The sequence below is a fragment of the Notolepis coatsorum genome (assembly GCF_963971535.1).
Source record: "Notolepis coatsorum genome assembly, chromosome: 4".
Taxonomy (NCBI): Eukaryota; Metazoa; Chordata; class Actinopteri; order Aulopiformes; family Paralepididae; genus Notolepis; species Notolepis coatsorum.
In genome coordinates, this window is record NC_140168.1 from 42,059,044 (window position 1) to 42,079,227 (window position 20,184).

At 44.1% G+C, this 20,184-nt stretch overlaps 1 protein-coding gene across 1 annotated transcript in view; it reads left to right on the forward strand.

The window, feature by feature from the left end:
• Positions 1–4,419: 4,419 nt before the first annotated feature.
• The window catches only part of snx27a (sorting nexin 27a), a 34,008-nt gene continuing 18,243 nt past the window's right edge, over positions 4,420–20,184 (forward strand). The window contains exons 1-4 of the mRNA XM_084312226.1: positions 4,420–4,800; positions 14,660–14,891; positions 15,374–15,566; positions 19,502–19,566. Of these exons, the coding sequence (XP_084168352.1) occupies positions 4,502–4,800; positions 14,660–14,891; positions 15,374–15,566; positions 19,502–19,566 (789 nt within the window). The 5' untranslated portion in view covers positions 4,420–4,501. The remainder of the gene's footprint in view (positions 4,801–14,659; positions 14,892–15,373; positions 15,567–19,501; positions 19,567–20,184) is intronic.

Below are 20,184 nucleotides of genomic sequence, written 5' to 3' on the forward strand. Positions count from 1 at the left end.
CAGAAATAAATCGGCAGAGAAAAAGCCAATTTTAAAGCACCTATTCCGCTTGGACATGCGCAGAGTGCCCATGGAGTCTGGACGACGCGAGATGACGCTCGAATGAATGTGGACTGTTCTATCAGAGGGGGGAGCTTCGGTGGCCAATGTCCTTTCAGCCGAACAGGATAATGAAGAAATGATCCCACTAAATGGCCAGACGCGTCTTGTGGCGACATCTACAATTACCTCATTGAGTCTACAGGTAGACTAATGTTTATATTTAAGTGCAGCGGTCTGTATCCACTTACATGACCATCGAAGCTCCCCCCTCTGATAGAACAGTCCACATTCATTCGAGCGTCATCTCGCGTCGTCCAGACTCCATGGGCACTCTGCGCATGTCCAAGCGGAATAGGTGCTTTAAAATGGGCTTTTTCTCTGCCGATTTAGTTCTGATCGATTAGTTATGGGTCACGCCGTGTTCAGGAGAGCGAGGCGCATAAACGTCTATTCGATCATGTCTCTAGCATCCCCACAGCCGTATCGGCAACCACTTCCATCACGGCTCTCGTCCACATCCATTCATTTGACCCCCCCGCAATCTCCTCCCTGATTTCAATGTAACGCGGAAGTGTAGTGGTCTATATCACAGGTTCACCCTTCTCATTGGTTGAAAATGGCCTTCATGTTTGTACATCGCCATCTGTTGCTTTGGCATTGTACTACATGTATATTACATCAGTGTTAAACCACTGTGAGCGGCCTGGAGTGGATTGGAGCGGAGGAGAACTCTCGCTCCGGACGTCGCGCCGACCCATTTTAAAACCCACTCCTCGCTCACGTCAAAACCACCCGCTCCGCTCCCCGCGCCGCTCACGCGCCTGGGTGTGGGGAGTACAGACATGACATCTCGTGTCTTATCTTGTTCCTTCTCAACAGTGATTGGAACTCTCTATTTGTGAACTCGGTTCCGTTGTCGGACCTCAAGCATCTTATGTTGCCATAAGGGGCTACGTCTGCCAGGAATTTCTCACGGTTTCTGTGGGATTTCTGTTTCTCGATTGAGTGAACTTCCCCTTTATGCACACTACACATTATTTGCCAGGTCTACGCTTTTCACCTTCAATGTGCATGCCTTCTGTCACTGCTTGCAGTTTCAGTAAATCCTCGTAATTACAATGACCCATGATCTCATGCCATGTCTGAATATCGTGACTGACAGTCACATTACACATATCATTATTATTACACTTGTCATTGTCATTACACACTGTTTGTAGATAATACATTCTCTTGTACACCTCTATGTTAAATCGCGGACCGTCAGGCTCTACAAGAACATTTTTACCTTCATTGAAGAACACTTTGGCACCGTTCGCAGTAGCAGATTTTACAGAGAATAGTTCTTGTGGGAACGAGGGTATGTAGAGAGCGTTCTTTAACGTCACTGTACACCGGCGCCCCTCACTGTCTATGAGGCATACCTGTGCGTCTCCTCTCCCTTGCGCCAACCCGTAGGTGCGCTTCCCGTCTGCCAGCTCCATGCTGTGTCTCTCCGGGTCGAAGGTGTTGTCAAAGTTCTTGAATCGATTCCTGTCGTTGATGACGTGGGACGACGCACCTGTGTCCACGATCAGTCCCTTCCTTTGGGCCTGCTGCAGCTGCGTTGGCTGGGTGACATACGCTGTCTGTGCCCCGAAGATCAAGTCCTCTTGTCCCGCTACTCTCCGGGCATCGTCTCGACTCGTCTCACGTCCACCGTCGTCGCCATCTTGTCCACAGCCGCCATCTTGTCCATGCGCGTACCGTGCGCTCTGGTCGCGTTTCTTTCTGCACACTTTGTCTGTGTGCCCCGTGGATTTGCAGAAGCTACACCAAACAGTCTTTGTGCAGTTATCTTTCCGATGCCCTTTTTCTCCACATCGCCAACACGCCAGCTCCGTCGTGGGCCTGGTCTTCTCTCTCGGCGTCGCCCGGGCCTTCAGCACCCTCTCTCCCGCCTCCGCGGCGGCTGGGTGGGTATCTTCTGAGGCCTCAAAATTTCGCAACTTGGCCTTGAACTCTCCCAGCGTCATGTCCACTGAACCGTGTGTTACCAGTAGTGTGAACGGTTTGTACAGCTCCGGTAGTCCTCTCATAACCATCGCCATCATTAGTCCATCGCTTGGTGCTTCTCCTGCACTCTTAAGCGCCGTAATGATCTGCTCAGCTCTGATGACGTATTCGGTCACAGTCTCGGTGTGCCCCTTCTTCAGCGCCGTTAGTGTTATGTAGAGGGATACGATTCGGGGTCTTCCCTGTCCGATATAATGTTCTCTCAACACTTTCAGGCTTCCTCTGCCTTTGTCCTTAGTGTCGCGGAATATCAGCCCCAAGCTTGTGTCGTCTAGCAGTGGTGCTAACTCACAGTATCTTAACTTACTTAAACCCTTTTGCTCTTTGGGGAGCATAGGTCATTCATGAAATCTCTCCAGCTGGTTCGGTGTTGGGCGATTTTCTCTGCTTCCTTCCATGATGTTCTTTCTTCCTTGAGATCCGCCTCGACAGACCTTCTCCAGCTGTTTCTGGGTCTTCCTGGCTTTCTCTTCCCCTGTGGGTTCCAGGTTACTCACAGTATGCGTCAGCATTATGCTTGTTGTCCAGGGCTCGCGCGGCCGCCGTTACTTCTCCCGTGGGGGCCGTCAAGATCGTTGTCTTCAGTCCCACACCGTGCATGCAGCACAACATGCGCTCTTCCCAGAGCTCATAGTCCTCTGCTCTTCCGTTGAACAAGGGCCATTTGCTCTTTCCTTTAGTCGCCATCCTCTTTTTGACGGTAGGTGTAGCTTTAGCTCCTGTTGGCCTAGCCTTTAGCCACGCGGTGCTCCCGGTGCTAACCTAGCCTATACTTCAGCTAAACTTGCTACCCTTATTATTTCGCCCCTGCGTGATCTGGGCCCATAACCTGTTGACAGAGTCACTTATGGGGCGACAATAAGTTGGTCATGACGACAAGGTCTTCTCACTTAGCCATTAACCGGCATGGTTTATTATCACATTGCATACTAGCAGTACATGAGACCTTCTCTCAGTGAGAGGTAGATGGGAAAGAGTCCTTCTCTTGTGAGAGCGACGGAGGAAGAGACAGAGGGGGAGTTAACATCTCCTTTTATACCTCTTACCTGGCGCCAGCATTAATAGCTCCGCCTATAGCGCCCTCTTGTGGAAACAGTTATACAGTTACATGCAATCGTATACGGTATACGTCACATAACTTTAACAAACACCACAGCTCACTGGGAGGGGGGGGATAGGGTACCGTTTACCTCCACCATCTGTTCTCTCCCCTCCAGGTAGGATTGCATCCAACTCACTAATAGTAACATAAACACTAGAGTTTTCTATTGGAAACAACTTGTGTATGCTAGACATCCTGAAAAGGCCACACAAGAGACAACAAAACATTTATGTGTACATGCCATAGTCCTTCATTCATTGGGGGGAAATATGTATTGCCAACTATAGCATGCTGCAGACATATCATGTGCTCCACTGAGCACCCAATCTAGTTTCCATATGCAGTAGTCGTTAAGTGTAGCCTGTGCCGGTTGGTCTCACTACTAGGGCCAAGAAGTTAGCAGAGTATGGTGGTCAGTATCAGATCCATTTATTACTGCTCCGCCTTTGTAATAAAAGTGTACCCCCCCTCCAACACACACTGTCTCACAAACCACAGCCACATGGAACGCCCTACCTAAAGCTGTAAAGGAATGTGAATCACCCACTTTCAAAACCACTCTCAAAGAACACCTACGGGAGACTGCAATTCGAAACTAGCCCCTGTAAATGTCCTAACCCAACCCCCTCCAATGTACAGTAAATTACCTAGTATGGTTGTCAATATTCCAATGTACAGTTTTGCTTGTTTGTACAGTGTCCCCCCCCCCCCTCCAATGTACAGTAAATTACCTAGTATGGTTGTCAATATTCCAATGTACAGTTTTGCTTGTACAGTTGTACAGTGTGTCCCCCCCCCCCAACCTCTCCTACCCAACCCCCCCCCCCCCCCCCCCAACCTCCTCCAATGTACAGTTTTTACGTCAAATGTATGTCATGTCCTGATTAATTGAAAATGGGGGACCCTGATGTAAACAAGACGAAAGTCTTTCTCTGGTCTGCATCCCCTTAACTGTATTGTACCCATTCTGCAATCCGTTACTAAAGTTTTCAATCAATCAATCAATTACTCTGTCTGCATACAGCATTTTTTAAATGTTATGTTATGTTTATGTTTATGATGATGACTAAAAGAGGTAACGGCTGTGTTCAGATGAAGACTTCCCGCGATGCCTCCGGTTGTGGAGAGAGAGCAGCGGGGTCTCGTGATGCGACGGAGGGGCGGGTTATTATCAACGAACGGGAGTCGGTCTGGAAGAGCTGCTGAGGGAGAGAGAGAGAGAGAGCGAGAGCGAGCGTGTGTTGTTTTGAATCTGCAGCTACAAGACACCGACTGGAGGGGGTAGTAGGGTCTGTGTAGAAGATGGCGGATGTTGATGAAGGCGATGAAATTCGGTCGGGTCTCCCTTCGGCATCCCGTAATAATGGACCCGGTACCGCAGGCCAGAACGCAACCACGGTGACGTCAGGTCCAAGGGTGGTGAGGATCGTTAAGTCGGAGTCGGGCTATGGATTCAACGTTCGCGGTCAAGTCAGCGAAGGGGGACAACTGCGAAGCATCAACGGGGAACTGTACGCTCCGCTCCAGCACGTCAGTGCGGTTCTGCCCGGAGGGGCGGCGGACCGAGCGGGCATCTCCAAGGGTGACCGGATCCTGGAGGTGTAAGTCAAGCTTTCCTCGGATAATGTTAGCTATAGCTAGCCCCCTATAGCTTAGCCCACTTGTCATTCCACCACACATTTTAAACTGGTTAACGGCGATGTATCCCGATACTCATTTAAACGCCACCTCCAACACACAACAAACGAACAGGCTAACGTTAATTAACATGAAGTCTTTTCACCATTAACGTTACCTTGCTGCTACTACTACTGCAGCTGGCTAAGCTAGCTAACCATCTGATCATCTTGCATAAGTTGGACCAGCAGCGCCGTTACGCATGTTAATTAGCGTAAGAGCTAAGGCTAGTAGTAGCATAGCGTTAACGTTGTTAGCTCCATAGATATATAGTCTATATGTGGTGCATAGTGCCTGGTTTCCGCAGTGGTGAGGGCTCGGAGATTTCCTTTATGTTGGCACATTTGGGGAACGTTTTTAACAGCCAGGAAGGCGACCCTGATGTCAACAAGACGAAAGTCTTTCTCTGGTCTGCATCCCCTTAACAATTGTGTGTATTGAGCTGTACTGTACCCATTCTACAATCTGTTAATAAAGTTTTCAATCAATCAATCTCTGCCACTAGCCTGCGCTGCGAGGAGCCTGTTCTACTGTCAACAAGTGTTGGTGGTCATTTTGTCTGTGACTGACAGTTTGTAATGCAGGCTCGTTAGTTACTTGGTATACACAACCTATAGTGTACTCTACCTTCTTGGTAGTACTGTATGAGGTGGAGAGAAAATACTATACTAGGCCAGAAAACAAATGCTGGTCATAAAGGCGACTCAATGTACACAGACTTCAAAAAATGACCTGGCTTTGGCTAACAATTACCTTAGTTACAATAGTGTAATGTGTATGTATAATATTTTCCTCAAACAGACCTACGTAATCCGACACGTATTGCATTTCCCAGTGACCTGCCACCATCATGCCCAAATGAGGGTTATTCCTGTGGGTTTCCCTAATTGAAGATACCTGCCAGGTCACGTGTCAGATTGCGTAACTCACTTTGAGGGAAAGCCAGATGCAAACAGTGCTGGGATTATTATAACTATTGCACTTTACAAATTATCGAGTGAAAATTTGCAACTTCGTGCCATCGATAAAGTAATTTGAAGTCTGCGCTGAGTCGCTCCTGTATGTGAGCATTTGTTTTATTTTCTGGCCTACGGCGTTTTCTCCTAACCTCATACTCTTGTCTATTGTTTATGTCCCTTTCCATGGCAATGTGCTTGGGTGGAGTTGATGGGCAAGGCTGGACCCTTGAGACATGGTACGAAAGTGCGTTGTGTTTTGGCACGGCCAGCAGTCTATTTTTAATCTCAAAGAAATCCTGAAGGAAAGGTTGAAGTAATTGTATTATTATTATTATTATTATTATTATTATTATTAGTAGTAGTAGTAGTAGTGTTATATATATTTGTATTGTTATATATTCTTTTAATATACACCCTTCTAGCCTTTAACTCTTAAACTTCTAGGTTGAGAAATATGTATTTCCTCATGGCCTCTCTCAGTTCTCCATATCAGCTGCGGTGAACTAAATTGATTCATGTCTTCATCTACCCTAATGTTAGACCTAATCTCTTGGCTAAATATTCTTGCAGGAGCGTCGGGTGCAAAAGGCAGGGTAAAGAGAGTGATCATAGGCTAGATTTATAGACTAGGTCATGTATATATTTTGTGTAGGAAGTACTGTTGTTGTTGTTGTTGTTTTTATTTTTGTATTGTTGCAGCTACCCCTTTGATGTGGTGAAAGACTGGACAGTACAAGCAGGCAAAATAATTGACCACGAAAGCAAATGTGAAAGTGCACTTGAAAGTAAGGGAGAACAGAAAGAGAACAAGGAACACTGCACTGGGGTGGAAAACTTGCTGAGGCATCAAAAAGGCTCTCTCCTAAGTAACCTATGTTTTCACAGTGTGTAGAGAGCTAAACCTCTCCAGTCATATGACTTGACCAGTGGTTTCCATGTGACACTCAAACCTATACTGCTGCTGAAATAAAGAAACTGACGTGATCATAGGTTATGTATTTAACGAGACACTTTGAGGTCCGGAGGTTATAGACTGTTTCAAATTGACAACATAAATATTTTAAATGGACCCACGTTTATTTTCTGTTTATATTTATTTAGGATCCCCATTAGTCACTGCCTTGGAAACAACTATTTTTCATGGGGTCCACACAAAAGACAAAATAAAATATAACCATCACATGATGTACATTCACACAGTTACAATTATCAATAAAAGCAATTGAAATTAAATCATAAAAAATAAATATATATAGGAAGTTCTCTCATTTACATTTTACATTTAGTCATTTAGCTGACGCTTTTATCCAAAGCGACTTACAAGTTCTGTACGACAAGTCATCAGGAAGGGCACAACTCTAGCTGAGTAACAATGTTCATCAAAGTGTTGAGTGCTACAGTGTAGGTTAGTATATTAGGACAGGTGCATGACCGTAATGTTAGTTAGGGTTAGATATATATTTATTTATTTGTTCATATAATGGTCTCTTTCCAGAATAGCATTTTAATGTATTTAAGCACCACAATTAGTCTTGGAGATATCACATCATATATAGTCCAAACTGATTTCTTTCTGAATAATTGCTGTTCCTAATTTCTTTTTAAAACTGAATTTGTGTTAAATATAGAAGTGGTAGTCTGTTCCAGTATGACATAATTCTATACATTACTAGTTAGTTGTCTTTAAAGCATTGGTTTAAACTTTTAGGTAAGGGTAATGTGAAGCGTTTCGTAAAAACATCTTGTATCATAATGATGTCGGTGTTATCTATGTATTGTATACAAGACAAGTATGACAAATGTTTCTATATTGGATAAGACTGTATGTCAGTCTCTCCTCTGAGTCTACCCTCATCCATGACAGCCTGGCATGCATCCCTTTCACACTGTCCCTCATTGAGCAGTGAAGAACAAGACGTGCAGCTCTATTTTGAGTGAGGCTGAGCTTGATCTTATTGAGTTCTTGTTTTAAAGCAGTATACCAGATTGCCCCGCAGTAATATAGGTGGGATAAGACCTGTATTGTATTACTTGTTTGATTGTTATCTCAGTTAAAAGATAAGTGCACCTTCTGATGATGGAAATTATTCTACTAATTTTGGTAATGATATTGATGTTAGTCAATATCCTTAGATCATGCCTGGAGCCGCATAACATACTTTTAGTTTATCAGATGTTGTTCATCTTTAGTCTGTTTTCAGACACCACCATCAACAGCATACATAACCAAGCATGCATTTTGTAATACATGGAAGGAAGGAAGATCATTTTTTAATATGGAATAGGAAACGGGGCCTAGGCGACTGTGGAATTCCGCATTGTAGTGATTTAATGTTTGACACGGTACCATTAAACAACACACTGTTGTCTAGTGGATAGGTAACTGTTCATCCAAATCATAGCTGAGGTCTTGAATCTGTAAGCAGCTAGTTTGATGAGTAGTACCTTAAAGTCTATTAAATCAAAAGCTGCACTAAAGTCCAGCAATATATACCTTACCTACCATTAACTTTCTGTCAATTAGTTTGAACCAGTCATGTTAATTGTGTTAAAGCTGTACACATTGAATAACCCACCTTATATGCATGCTGGAATTCAGTGTTGATGCTATTTTCCAAAAAGTAATGCTAAATCTGTTTCAATACACTACTCTCCATAATTTAGCTAAAAACAGGCAGAATACTAATATGCCTACTATTTGGTCCAGTAAAATATTCCTTGTTGTTTTTTTCTAGATTGGTCACATTTGCTATTTTTCACATTCAATTTTGTGGATAAACTCCTTCATTTAAAGCATAGGTAAAACAAATATATATATATAACACAGTGGCTTTGCCACAATCCTAGCTGAAAGCTGGAGTGGTTTCCAAGGGAGGTTATCATAGCCACATGGCTTATCACATCTAGGTTATCATAGCCACATGGCTTATCACATCTAGGTTATCATAGCCACATGGCTTATCACATCTAGGTTTTATAGCCACATGACTTTTAACCGTTCAGTGACGAGGATCTTTAACATTTCTACCATATTCACATTAAGAGTTTTATTAACTTTTTCCTTGCCCATTACGTAATTAAAGGTTCGCCATAACTTTCTGATATCACCCTTAATTTCCTGAATCTTGGATCGATAGTATTGGCTTTTCTTTAGTTTGTTTATTTTTGTGACTGTTTCTCAGTGAATGATGTGCTTGCCAAACAGCTGAGCTCCCCTGTCGGTCCCTTTCTGTACCTTCTGTCTGTCCCCTTCTGTCTGTCCCCTTCTGTCTGTCCCCTTCTGTCTGTCCCTTTCTGTCGGTCCCTTTCAGTCTGTCGACTCTGTCCCTTTCAGTCGGTCCCTTTCAGTCTGTCCCTTTCAGTCTGTCCCTTTCAGTCTGTCCCTTTCAGTCTGTCCCTTTCTGTCTGTCCCTTGCTGTCGGTCCCCTTCTGTCTGTCCCCTTCTGTCTGTCCCCTTCTGTCTGTCCCCTTCTGTCTGTCCCCTTCTGTCTGTCCCCTTCTGTCTGTCCCCTTCTGTCTGTCCCCTTCTGTCTGTCCCTTGCTGTCTGTGCCCTTCTGTCTGTCCCCTTCTGTCTGTCCCCTTCTGTCTGTCCCCTTCTGTCGGTCCCTTTCTGTCTGTCCCTTTCTGTTGGTCCCTTTCTCTGTCCCCTTCTGTCTGTCCCTTTCTGTCTGTCCCTTTCTGTCGGTCCTCTTCTGTCATGCAGCGTCTCTGTTGCATAATTAGTGGATAGAATGATCTATGCAAGTAGAAGATGATATCATTGAACACCCGATATATTAATTCTTGTTGGTAAATTCACAATCTGGTGTGTTTACAAACCATAGCTGCCTCACTTAACCTCTTCCTCAGTGTGCAGGTGTTGGAGAACCAGTCAATGTTATGTCTCCAACAAAATATATTTCTCTGCCAGTATTAGTGACTGACTATAGGGAGAACTGACTATACACACATTGTGTATATGTCCTCAATGTGCTATATATCAGAGCTAGGTGGTCTCTGTAGCATTGTGCATACAGTATGTCTTCAATGTACTGTATATTAGAGCTAGGTAGTCTTTAGTAGAGATGTTCCGATAAAAAATTTTCCATTCCGATACCTAAGCTTTGGGTATCGGCCGATACCGATACTGATCCGATACCAGTGCATACATTAAAAAAAATTTAAATAAAAAAAAATTATATAAATTATATATATATATATATTTTTTTTATATATACTGTTTTTTAGTAATAACTAGAAAGTAATGGTATTTATTCAACAACAGGTGACTGTATAGATTTGTATTAGTATCATTAATCAATGAGTATGGGGCTGCAGCATTGCAGATATACCCTACTCCAATGATCCACACGGACATTATTCGTTGCTGCACTTGCTTCCAGAAGGCTCCGTTGAAGTAGCAGAGGATCTGTTCTGTTGTGATTTTTGCACAATAAATATTCAACATTCTCTTTTGAGACTCCGCCTCAGACTCTTATCATTTGGCACTAAAAGCTAAACATTGTCACCGATATGGCTGTCCGCAACGTGTGTAGCTTATTCCCAGCGGAAGAGTGCGTCGCGTCGCCCATGTGACCGCGGCAGCGCGAGAGAGCGGCAGTGCGGAAATAGGCTGTCTATTGCCATTCTCTAAGACAAACTCTAACCTTAACCAGCTCCTTAACAGCGCCTAAACTTAACCCTTCTAACCTTAACCAACTCCGAAACAATGCCTAACCTTAACCTTAACCATAACCAACTCCGAAAGAATATTGCCATTCTCTAAGACAAACTCTAAACTTAACCAGCTCCTTAACAGCGCCTAAACTTAACCCTTCTAACCTTAACCAACTCCGAAACAATGCCTAACCTTAACCATAACCAACTCCTAAACAATGCTTAAAGTTAACATGCCTAAACTTAACTGGCGAAAGAATGCATGTTAAAAAAAAAAAAAAAAAAAAAAAAATTGAAGGGAATCGAACTTGTCACCAACGGACCGCAGGATCCACAGCACGGCGGCATACCAGTTGAGCTAAGCGTCGAATGAAAAACATCGGGGATTACGGCTACATAATGCCTCAAGCTCTGCCGCTCTGCGGCTGCCGCGCTGCCGCGGGGCGTGTCGCAGCCAATCAGGGAAAACGCGGAAGCACTCGGCAGCACTCTTCCGCTGGGAATAAAGAATAGGCGTCCATTAACGGTCATTAATTGTGTATGCGAGGTGGTTCAGTGACGACGCTAACGTGAGCTAGGTTAGCTAGCATGAGCTACCGAGAGATGGAAAGACGTTACTGGTGAAAATGTGATTTACGTTGGAATACTCCTTTGCCAACTTGCTGTACTTTGCTTGCAGGTCTGCAGCCATTATTGCTGGATTATGAATAGCCCCAACTTTAGCCAAGGTAACGTTATGGCTAAACCTTTAACGTTACTCAACGCTAGCTTTCGGTTAGCTGTTCAATGCTAATAACACAACCAAGCGAACCCATCAGAGCTCCCCGTCAACACCGCTCTGTCGGGAGGATGGCATTTATAATCTGCTGTTAAAATGACAAACAGCATTGACACTTTAATTCACGGTCGGTTAAACATACGTTTGTTTTATAATGCTCACAGCAGACCGCAGTGTTGTTGATAAATTACGTGGTATCGGAGCACAAAATTAGAGGGTATTTGCCGATACCGATACCAGCATTTTAGGCAGTATCGGCGGGATTTCCGATACTGGTATCGGTATCGGAACAACTCTAGTCTTTAGCTACTGTATATTAGCTAGGTCGTCTGTAGGTACTGTATATTAGAGCTAGGTGGTCTGTAGCTACTGTATATTAGAGCTAGGTGGTCTGTACTGTATATTAGCTAGGTGGTCTGTAGGTACTGTATATTAGCTTGGTGGTCTGTAGGTACTAGACTGTAGGTACTGTATATTAGAGCTAGGTGGTCTGTAGGTAGTGGTACTGTATATTAGCTAGGTGGTCTGACTGTAGGTACTGTATATTAGCTAGGTGGTCTGTAGGTACTGTATATTAGAGCTAGGTGGTCTGTAGGTAGGTACTGTATATTAGAGCTAGGTGGTCTGTAGGTATTGTATATTAGAGCTAGGTGGTCTGTAGGTACTGTATATTAGAGCTAGGTGGTCTAGGTACTGTATATTAGAGCTAGGCGGTCTGTAGCATATCCTCAAGGTACTGTATATTAGAGCTAGGTGTGGTGGTGATCTGTACTGTATATTAGAGCTAGGTGGTCTGTAGGTACTGTATATTAGAGCTAGGCGGTCTGTAGCATATCCTCAAGGTAGTGTATATTAGAGCTAGGTGCGGTGGTGATCTGTACTGTATATTAGCTAGGTGGTCTGTAGGTACTGTATATTAGAGCTAGTCGTCTGTAGGTACAGTATATTAGCTAGGTGGTCTGTACTGTATTAGCTTAGTAGGTGGTCTGTAGGTACTGTATATTAGAGCTAGGTGGTCTCAGGTACTGTATTATTAGAGCTAGGTGGTCTGTAGGTACTGTATATTAGAGCTAGGTGGTCTGTAGGTACTGTATATTAAAGCTAGGTGGTCTGCATCTTGACTCGTATGATCTTGATTCTTGAATGTAAAATGCTACACCTCTCCGCCGTGCTTATTTCTGTCATGTCTGAATATCTTCTACCCTCGTATTGCCACCTCAGTGTCTTATATCAATGCATCTAAATGCGTCTCAGATAGATTCAGGCAGAAGTTCAGCTCTCTTCTTCCTCAGCCATTTAAGACCTCATTGATGACGTACACCGAGGTGTTCATTAGGTGTGCTTTTACCTTTTCCATGATGTGCTCCTTGTCCTTAAACCGCAGAAGCTTCACTATGATGGCTCTGGGGGTTTTCAGCATCTCTTCTGAGCCATTCTGTGGGCTTGTTTGATTTGAACTAAGTTGGCCTCTGTTTTCAGCTTGGTGAATAATGGTTCACACACCTTGTTCTCAGTCTTGTCCCATGATTCCTCTGCACAATCCAACCTTATGCCATCAATTATGATGTTGCTCCATCTGCTTTTGGTTCTCCAAATAGTCTAGTTGCTCAATGTGGGTATCGGACTGGCTTGGAGTGGAGTGAAGTTGTCTACCAGTAGTACCAGTTTGTCCTTTTTAAATCTCATACTTACTAGGTTCATTGATTAATCAACTATGAGGGACAGCCCTAGTATTGATTGTATGTAGCCTACTGATTATTATAATAATTGGGGCTGTCATTTGATACAAATATTTAATTGCGATTAATCACATGATTGTCCATAGTTAACTGTGATTAATCACACATTTGTATCTGTTCAAAATGTACCTTAAAGGGGCATTAGTTACTCAGTAATATGAGTGAGTACTCAAACAACGCAGTGTCCAACTTTATATATAGTGTCCAACTCTTATAAAGGTTCATCCCCTATTTTCTTTTAAGCATTAAAACCGATGGACCTCAATGCATTGCAGACACCGGTACGTTTGGTAAGCAAATCTTCATCAAAATTGTATTTATTTGTCTTGATATATGAACTGGTGCATTTGCATTAACAAGCTAACTTTGACTGCCTTAAAAATAATATAATTCTTGTGATGAACTAGGCTTTGGAGAAGATGCTCTGGTGGTGGTAGTTATTGTACGTGTGGTTTTACAGGACCTTTGCTGGGAAACGTCCTGGCCGGATTCACACTCCACCTGCGTGGTCGGTGCTGAATGACCGTATGCAGACGGTATGATTGTATTGACTCAAGACCGTATTCTGGCAGAGATTCCTGTGTTTTTCCTCTTGGCTGATTGGAGGAGGATGAGTACATGGCTGGGATGAGGATGGATACGTTTCCCCTTTTTATCTGCTGCTTTCGGTTCCCTCCCCCTTTTGTGTACAGTCCAATAGCCCAGAGGAATGTCCCTGTGTTGCCCTCTGCCCTCATAATGGAGTGACAGCACACCTCTCCTCTACTCTCGTCTTTCCATCCTCTCTTCGGCCTGTTTATCTCACACTCAACCCGCGTGTTTGTTTGCTATTACAAGTATGAATAAATAATGACGGAAACATTGCGTATGGCAAGTAGCCACTCGCTTGCTCTCTCTCTCTCTCTCTCTCTCTCTCTCTCTCTCTCGCTCCCCTGCACGGCCCTCCCCCTCCCTCCCTCTGTCCCCCTGCTCAGAGGCACCTGATGCTGCTGCCATCTGGCCCCAGCAAAGTGAGCTAAAGAGGGAGGCTTCTCAACAACACCACAGGGTAGACCCCTCCGGCCATAGAGAGGCTTTAATAGGACACTCGATGCTGCTGAGCAAACCCATCATAGCGACAAGCTTATCTATGGGTGGCAAAGGATGCCCAAGCCACCACACACACACAGACACACACTCACACACACACACACACACACACACACACACACACACTAGGATGTTATAGCCGTTAGGGTGCATTGTGACAAGGTTATGATGCAAATTGAGAGTGATAATTATGATGCATTGCTGAATTTAGATCAGCGTGGCCTTTTTTATATTTCCCTTTTAAAAGGATGCATCTGGTAAGATTTCTAATTTGATTGTGAGTGAAGGGAGATCCTGTCTGTGTGAAAACCCTGTGGACATGGTATACCACTGCTGCTGTGCCCCACAGCGTGGCTTAGAGAGTCAGACGAGATACAGTTACAAGCTACTCCCTCCCAGAGGGGCGAGGCTGTCTGAGGTTGTGCAACTAGTAACAGGTGTAACAACGGAGACGCAGACAAACAACATGCGATACAAAGCTGATTCTATTCGTCCCTCTTTCTCTCTCTCTCCCTCTTCTCCCCCCCTTTGTGCCTTCTCCCCCTGCCCCTCTTCCTCCAGTAACGGGGTGAGCGTCGAGGGGGCCACCCACAAGCAGGTGGTTGACCTGATCCGGGCCGGGGAGAGGGAGCTGGTCCTGGCCGTGCTGTCCGTGCCCCCCCAGGAGGGCGACGGCCTGGAGACGGGGGAGGAGACCTCGGTGCAGCCCAGCTACGACTACAGCGACAAGCAGGCGGTGCCCATCTCCGTGCCCACCTACAAACACGTGGAGCAGCACGCGGAGAGGTTTGTGGTGAGTACCGGGGTAGACGGGCCTACGCTGACCTCCCGCTCTGTGTGGGGGTAGAGTGCTGCCCCAGGGACATTGTAGGAATGTTCTTCTGCACTGCAGTGTTGTCCTGTATTCTCATGACACAACCAGCCAGGTTAAGTGGGCTAGGGGTTGGGCAATATAGGCTAAACACAATAATCACAATATTCATACTATGACATTTGCTCACGTACGTGAAATCACATGTTGAATAACACTATTAATGTCCATTGCATTGAACTGCATGGCATAGTGATTTGTGCCATTTTCAAATGACATTCCCTCAGATATATCAGATCTCAACCAAACTGTGTACCAGGAAATCATCATAGTTCCTTCACAATATGATCCCATTGAAACACAATAAATCTGATCATATTGAATTATTGCCCAAGCCCTACTCGTCCCCATTTGTCCTGCCGTACGATGACCCCTCCCATCTCCTGTCCCCCCACGGCCCGCAGGTGTACAACGTCTACATGTCGGGCAGACAGCTGTGCGCCAAGCGCTACCGGGAGTTCGCCATCCTGCATCAGAACCTGAAGAGGGAGTTCGCTACATACACCTTCCCCAAGCTGCCCGGGAAATGGCCCTTCTCCCTCTCCGAACAGCAGCTGGACGCACGGCGCAGAGGGCTGGAGGAGTACATGGAGAGAGGTAGAGGCGGGGAGGGGAAGGACGCTGAGTAGGGCTGGAACAATATGTCAAATTCATGTTGATATTGCGATATGAAAGAAACACTATCTATCCCAAATAACGCAATATGCGCACTTTTGAATAAAATAAATTTAAATAAATGTGAGAAAGTAGGATTGAGAAGAGTCTGGCAGACGTGCTTCATTCACACAGAGAAATACTAAGTAGATGTAATACAAGGAGATGGACCCCCCACCTAACCTACTCAGTGTTACACAAATTAAGTAACGGGGTATTTAGTCGAAACATGAGAGAAAAGAGAAAACCATTCATAGTTTATATTTCAGTTAGACTCTGCCTCATTGATCACCATGATGTTAAAATGTGCATTATAACTCCTTGGTTAACGTGGCCTACTTCTAACCCTCTGAAACCTAATGAGGCCCTGGTGGATCATCCAACATTAATATTCTTTTGGAGGCTGTAGAAGGCTCCGTTTTAAGTAAAATAAAAGGTAGTGGCCAAGGGCTAAATATTGCTCCAAAGTTGAACTTTCCTTCCCTCTCAACCTGTAGTCTGCAAATATAAGACAACTGCACTTTTTCAGGTGTAATTTTTGGCATACAAAAAAGAGTCTTACATTCGGGGTAAAACGGTACTACTGAAAGAGTTATAATGAAAAGGAAATGTTGACTCGACCTTAAAGATTCAGTACAATGAAAATCGTGTTTTTTCACATTTCTTTTTACATAAGTATGTTGATGTAAAATGGCCCTAAAATGCCCAATATTTTAGAGCTGTTTTTGTGAAAATTATGATTAACTCTCTTTGATCACTATGCCCCTGGATATAAACAGAATCATATCATTTCTGATATAAAATCTTCTTCCCTGAAAGCATAATCTACTCGGGTTACCCTGATTGGCCCATCAGTCAGTCTGTCAGTTGTCAGTAGTTATAAAGGATAATTTTAATCACTCAATCCATAGCAACTGTGACAATTTATTTATCACCTGCTAGCACAGGTTAGCCAATGTCAATCTCCCATAGCAACCGATCACACTGGTCCCATGAATTTGTTTGCATTTGAAAGCAATGAACAGAGGGCCACGCCCCCTCAACATACTGAGAGCTGGCTGTGCTCGGAGGGTGCATTAAAACGGTTATAACTAATCAAATTATACATCTGACCCTAAAATAAAATGACACGCCTGACATTAACATTCACAATCAGTTTTTTCTGACTGAATTAACTATTTGTTTAACTGTAAATGTACTGGTTCTTTAAATAAATGATATTGCAAGCTATTTCACATTAGCAATATCTGCTAAAATAATCACAATATGACGTTTTGGCTTGTAGTTTACTGCAGTGAACATACTCTCCATAATTTGAATGGTGAGGTACGGGATAGCTCTGTTGGGCAAGTGACCAAGTCCTTCCTGAAAGGGGAATGCCACCTACCTACAGTACCTAACTTACATCAATCAAGCCATGTCACCTGTCATGGTGTCACCTGGATGTACAATTCCTGGCTGCACTAAAGGGGGCCCATAAAATGTTTGTGTGAGCTTTTAACACCCAAATGAGGTTTATATTCTGTTAGTGTTATTAGAAATAAATAATATAGCTATTAATATTGAATAATATCTAATATATAATTCATACTTATTCGAAAAGACAACAATAATGCTGTGTGTATATATATATATATTTATCCACATATGTCTGTATATACCTGCATATACTTCTGACAATAAATGTGAATCTAATCTTAAGAATATAGCTAAACTTCATGGGTTTAAGAACTCAATGTAACATTATTGTTCAAGAAAGTCTGTGCTCCATTCATTGTCTATGGTGTGCTGCAGACCCAGTTACTCCCATCCAGACGACCTCATGAACTCATAACCAGTTTGGAACTCTGAGGCTTCACTGTGTGATGTGTTTTTCACGAGGGCAGATGAGAGAGACTGTGGAGGCCTGGTGTGGGGAGGATATGCTCGAAGATGAGATATTCCTTTATTGATCCCCTTGGGGAAATTCAGGCGTCATAGCAGCATGCGGGGGAGGGGAGGTACAGGTATGGTAATAGTAGAAGGCATAATACAGGCAATACAATTATAGTACACTAGAAAAGTAAAAATAGGCAGTGTAAACAATATAATTAACTCTGAATATACGCATATGAGCGTAGTAGGCAGTGTGATCAAAGTGCAGATGAGGTATTATGCATTACAATAAATATGGTTACAATAAACACTAGAATCTAAATATATACTATGAGTAAGTAAGTAAGTATACAGTATACACGGGTGCAGTATACATAAGGTACGTTTAGGCAGGAGTCAAGACACACTCTAGATGGGCAGGAGAGAGAAGGTGATAATAACCAGTTGACTAAACTGCTTGGGCGTGATTATTGGTGTGGTAGGATGACAGAGGGATGATTAGTGGTGTGGTAGGATGACAGAGAGATGATTAGTGGTGTGGTAGGATGACAGAGAGGGATGATTAGTGGTGTGGTAGGATGACAGAGGGATGATTAGTGGTGTGGTAGGATGACAGAGAGGGATGATTAGTGGTGTGGTAGGATGACAGAGAGATGATTAGTGGTGTGGTAGGATGACAGAGAGATGATTAGTGGTGTGGTAGGATGACAGAGAGGGATGATTAGTGGTGTGGTAGGATGACAGAGAGATGATTAGTGGTGTGGTAGGATGACAGAGAGATGATTAGTGGTGTGGTAGGATGACAGAGAGGGATGATTAGTGGTGTGGTAGGATGACAGAGGGATGATTAGTGGTGTGGTAGGATGACAGAGGGATGATTAGTGGTGTGGTAGGATGACAGAGAGGGATGATTAGTGGTGTGGTAGGATGACAGAGGGATGATTAGTGGTGTGGTAGGATGACAGAGAGGGATTAGTGGTGTGGTAGGATGACAGAGGGATTAGTGGTGTGGTAGGATGACAGAGAGGGATTAGTGGTGTGGTAGGATGACAGAGAGGGATTAGTGGTGTGGTAGGATGACAGAGGGATGATTAGTGGTGTGGTAGGATGACGGAGAGATGATTAGTGGTGTGGTAGGATGACAGAGAGGGATTAGTGGTGTGGTAGGATGACAGAGATGATTAGTGGTGTGGTAGGATGACAGAGAGGGATTAGTGGTGTGGTAGGATGACAGAGATGATTAGTGGTGTGGTAGGATGACAGAGATGATTAGTGGTGTGGTAGGATGACAGATGATTAGTGGTGTGGTAGGATGACGGAGAGATGATTAGTGGTGTGGTAGGATGACAGAGAGATGATTAGTGGTGTGGTAGGATGACGGGGATGATTAGTGGTGTGGTAGGATGACGGAGAGATGATTAGTGGTGTGGTAGGATGAGATAGATGATTAGTGGTGTGGTAGGATGAGAGAGATGATTAGTGGTGTGGTAGGATGACAGAGAGATGGCTTCAATGGCACAGAAGCTCAAATATTATCACACAATAATTTGTCTTTGCAACAACGGTGCAACGATATCAACATTTGAAAGAGCGCCACAGTACAACATGGCACGAAAAACCAATGAAACGTTGAACTTTTTAAACGATGACCAGCAGGATCTCTTTTGGACATCGGTTTGACGTCTGTTGACCGTCTACTTGTGTAACACATTTTGCACATGATGAACGGAATGACTGACGAAGTCTCTCTGTTTGGGGAAGTGAAGGAGCAAGTAGGTCACAATGGTGCGAGCATCAAGAGAGGGGAGGGCAGAGGGCTCGTCTCTACAGTACTGTCATATCAGAGGAATGTTCTGAACGGGGATACCTGCAAGTCCTGTCAGACCTCACAGCAGAGGCCATCGGAGCATAGATGATGCAGATAAGATCAGCCAGTCCTCTTTCTCACTCGCTCGCTCGCTCGCTCTCCCTCCCTCCCTCTCTCCCTCCCTCTCTCCCTCCAGTGTGCTCAGTGCGGGTGATTGGGGAGTGTGACATCGTGCAGGAGTTTCTGTCTGAATCGGATGAGGTATGTCGTCTCCTAACATGTTTTTTGTTGCTGTTATAGCGTATTCTACGCTATATATCCATCCATCCATCATTTATTGTTATGTTGTGATCCGTGATACACATTATTTTGGTTGACATTAACACATTGAGTGCCACGGACGCTTTTTGTTGTCAGTTCATGCCGACCTTTGAGTGCCCCAGACGGCGACGCTATATAGCGTTTGTTTGTCGTTTTTTTTTTATTGGCGATTTGAATTCATATTTCATCAATCGAGCCTCGGGTTAGTGCTGCAGTCTCTCTGAGCTCAATTGGGAAGATACCGCCCCCTCGTCTCTCCCTGTGTAACTGCACCCCATTACTTTACACTGATGCAGGGGGAGTGGTCAGTTTCCTCATTTTACTTTTCAGTCAAGCCAACTGAAGAGACCAAGTGATCGCCGGCCATCAGAACAGCGTGGATTATGTATTTACAGTACCAACAATGTAATCAATAAGCGTGATCGATATTTGGAATGGCGATCAGGAATTGGAATAATCTTTTTGGATAACATTTGATCTCGGGTAAGGAATTTATTTTACCAGTCTTAGGATAATCAGAGCTGTTTTCACAGAGATATAAGCTTTTGCCCTTTTGTG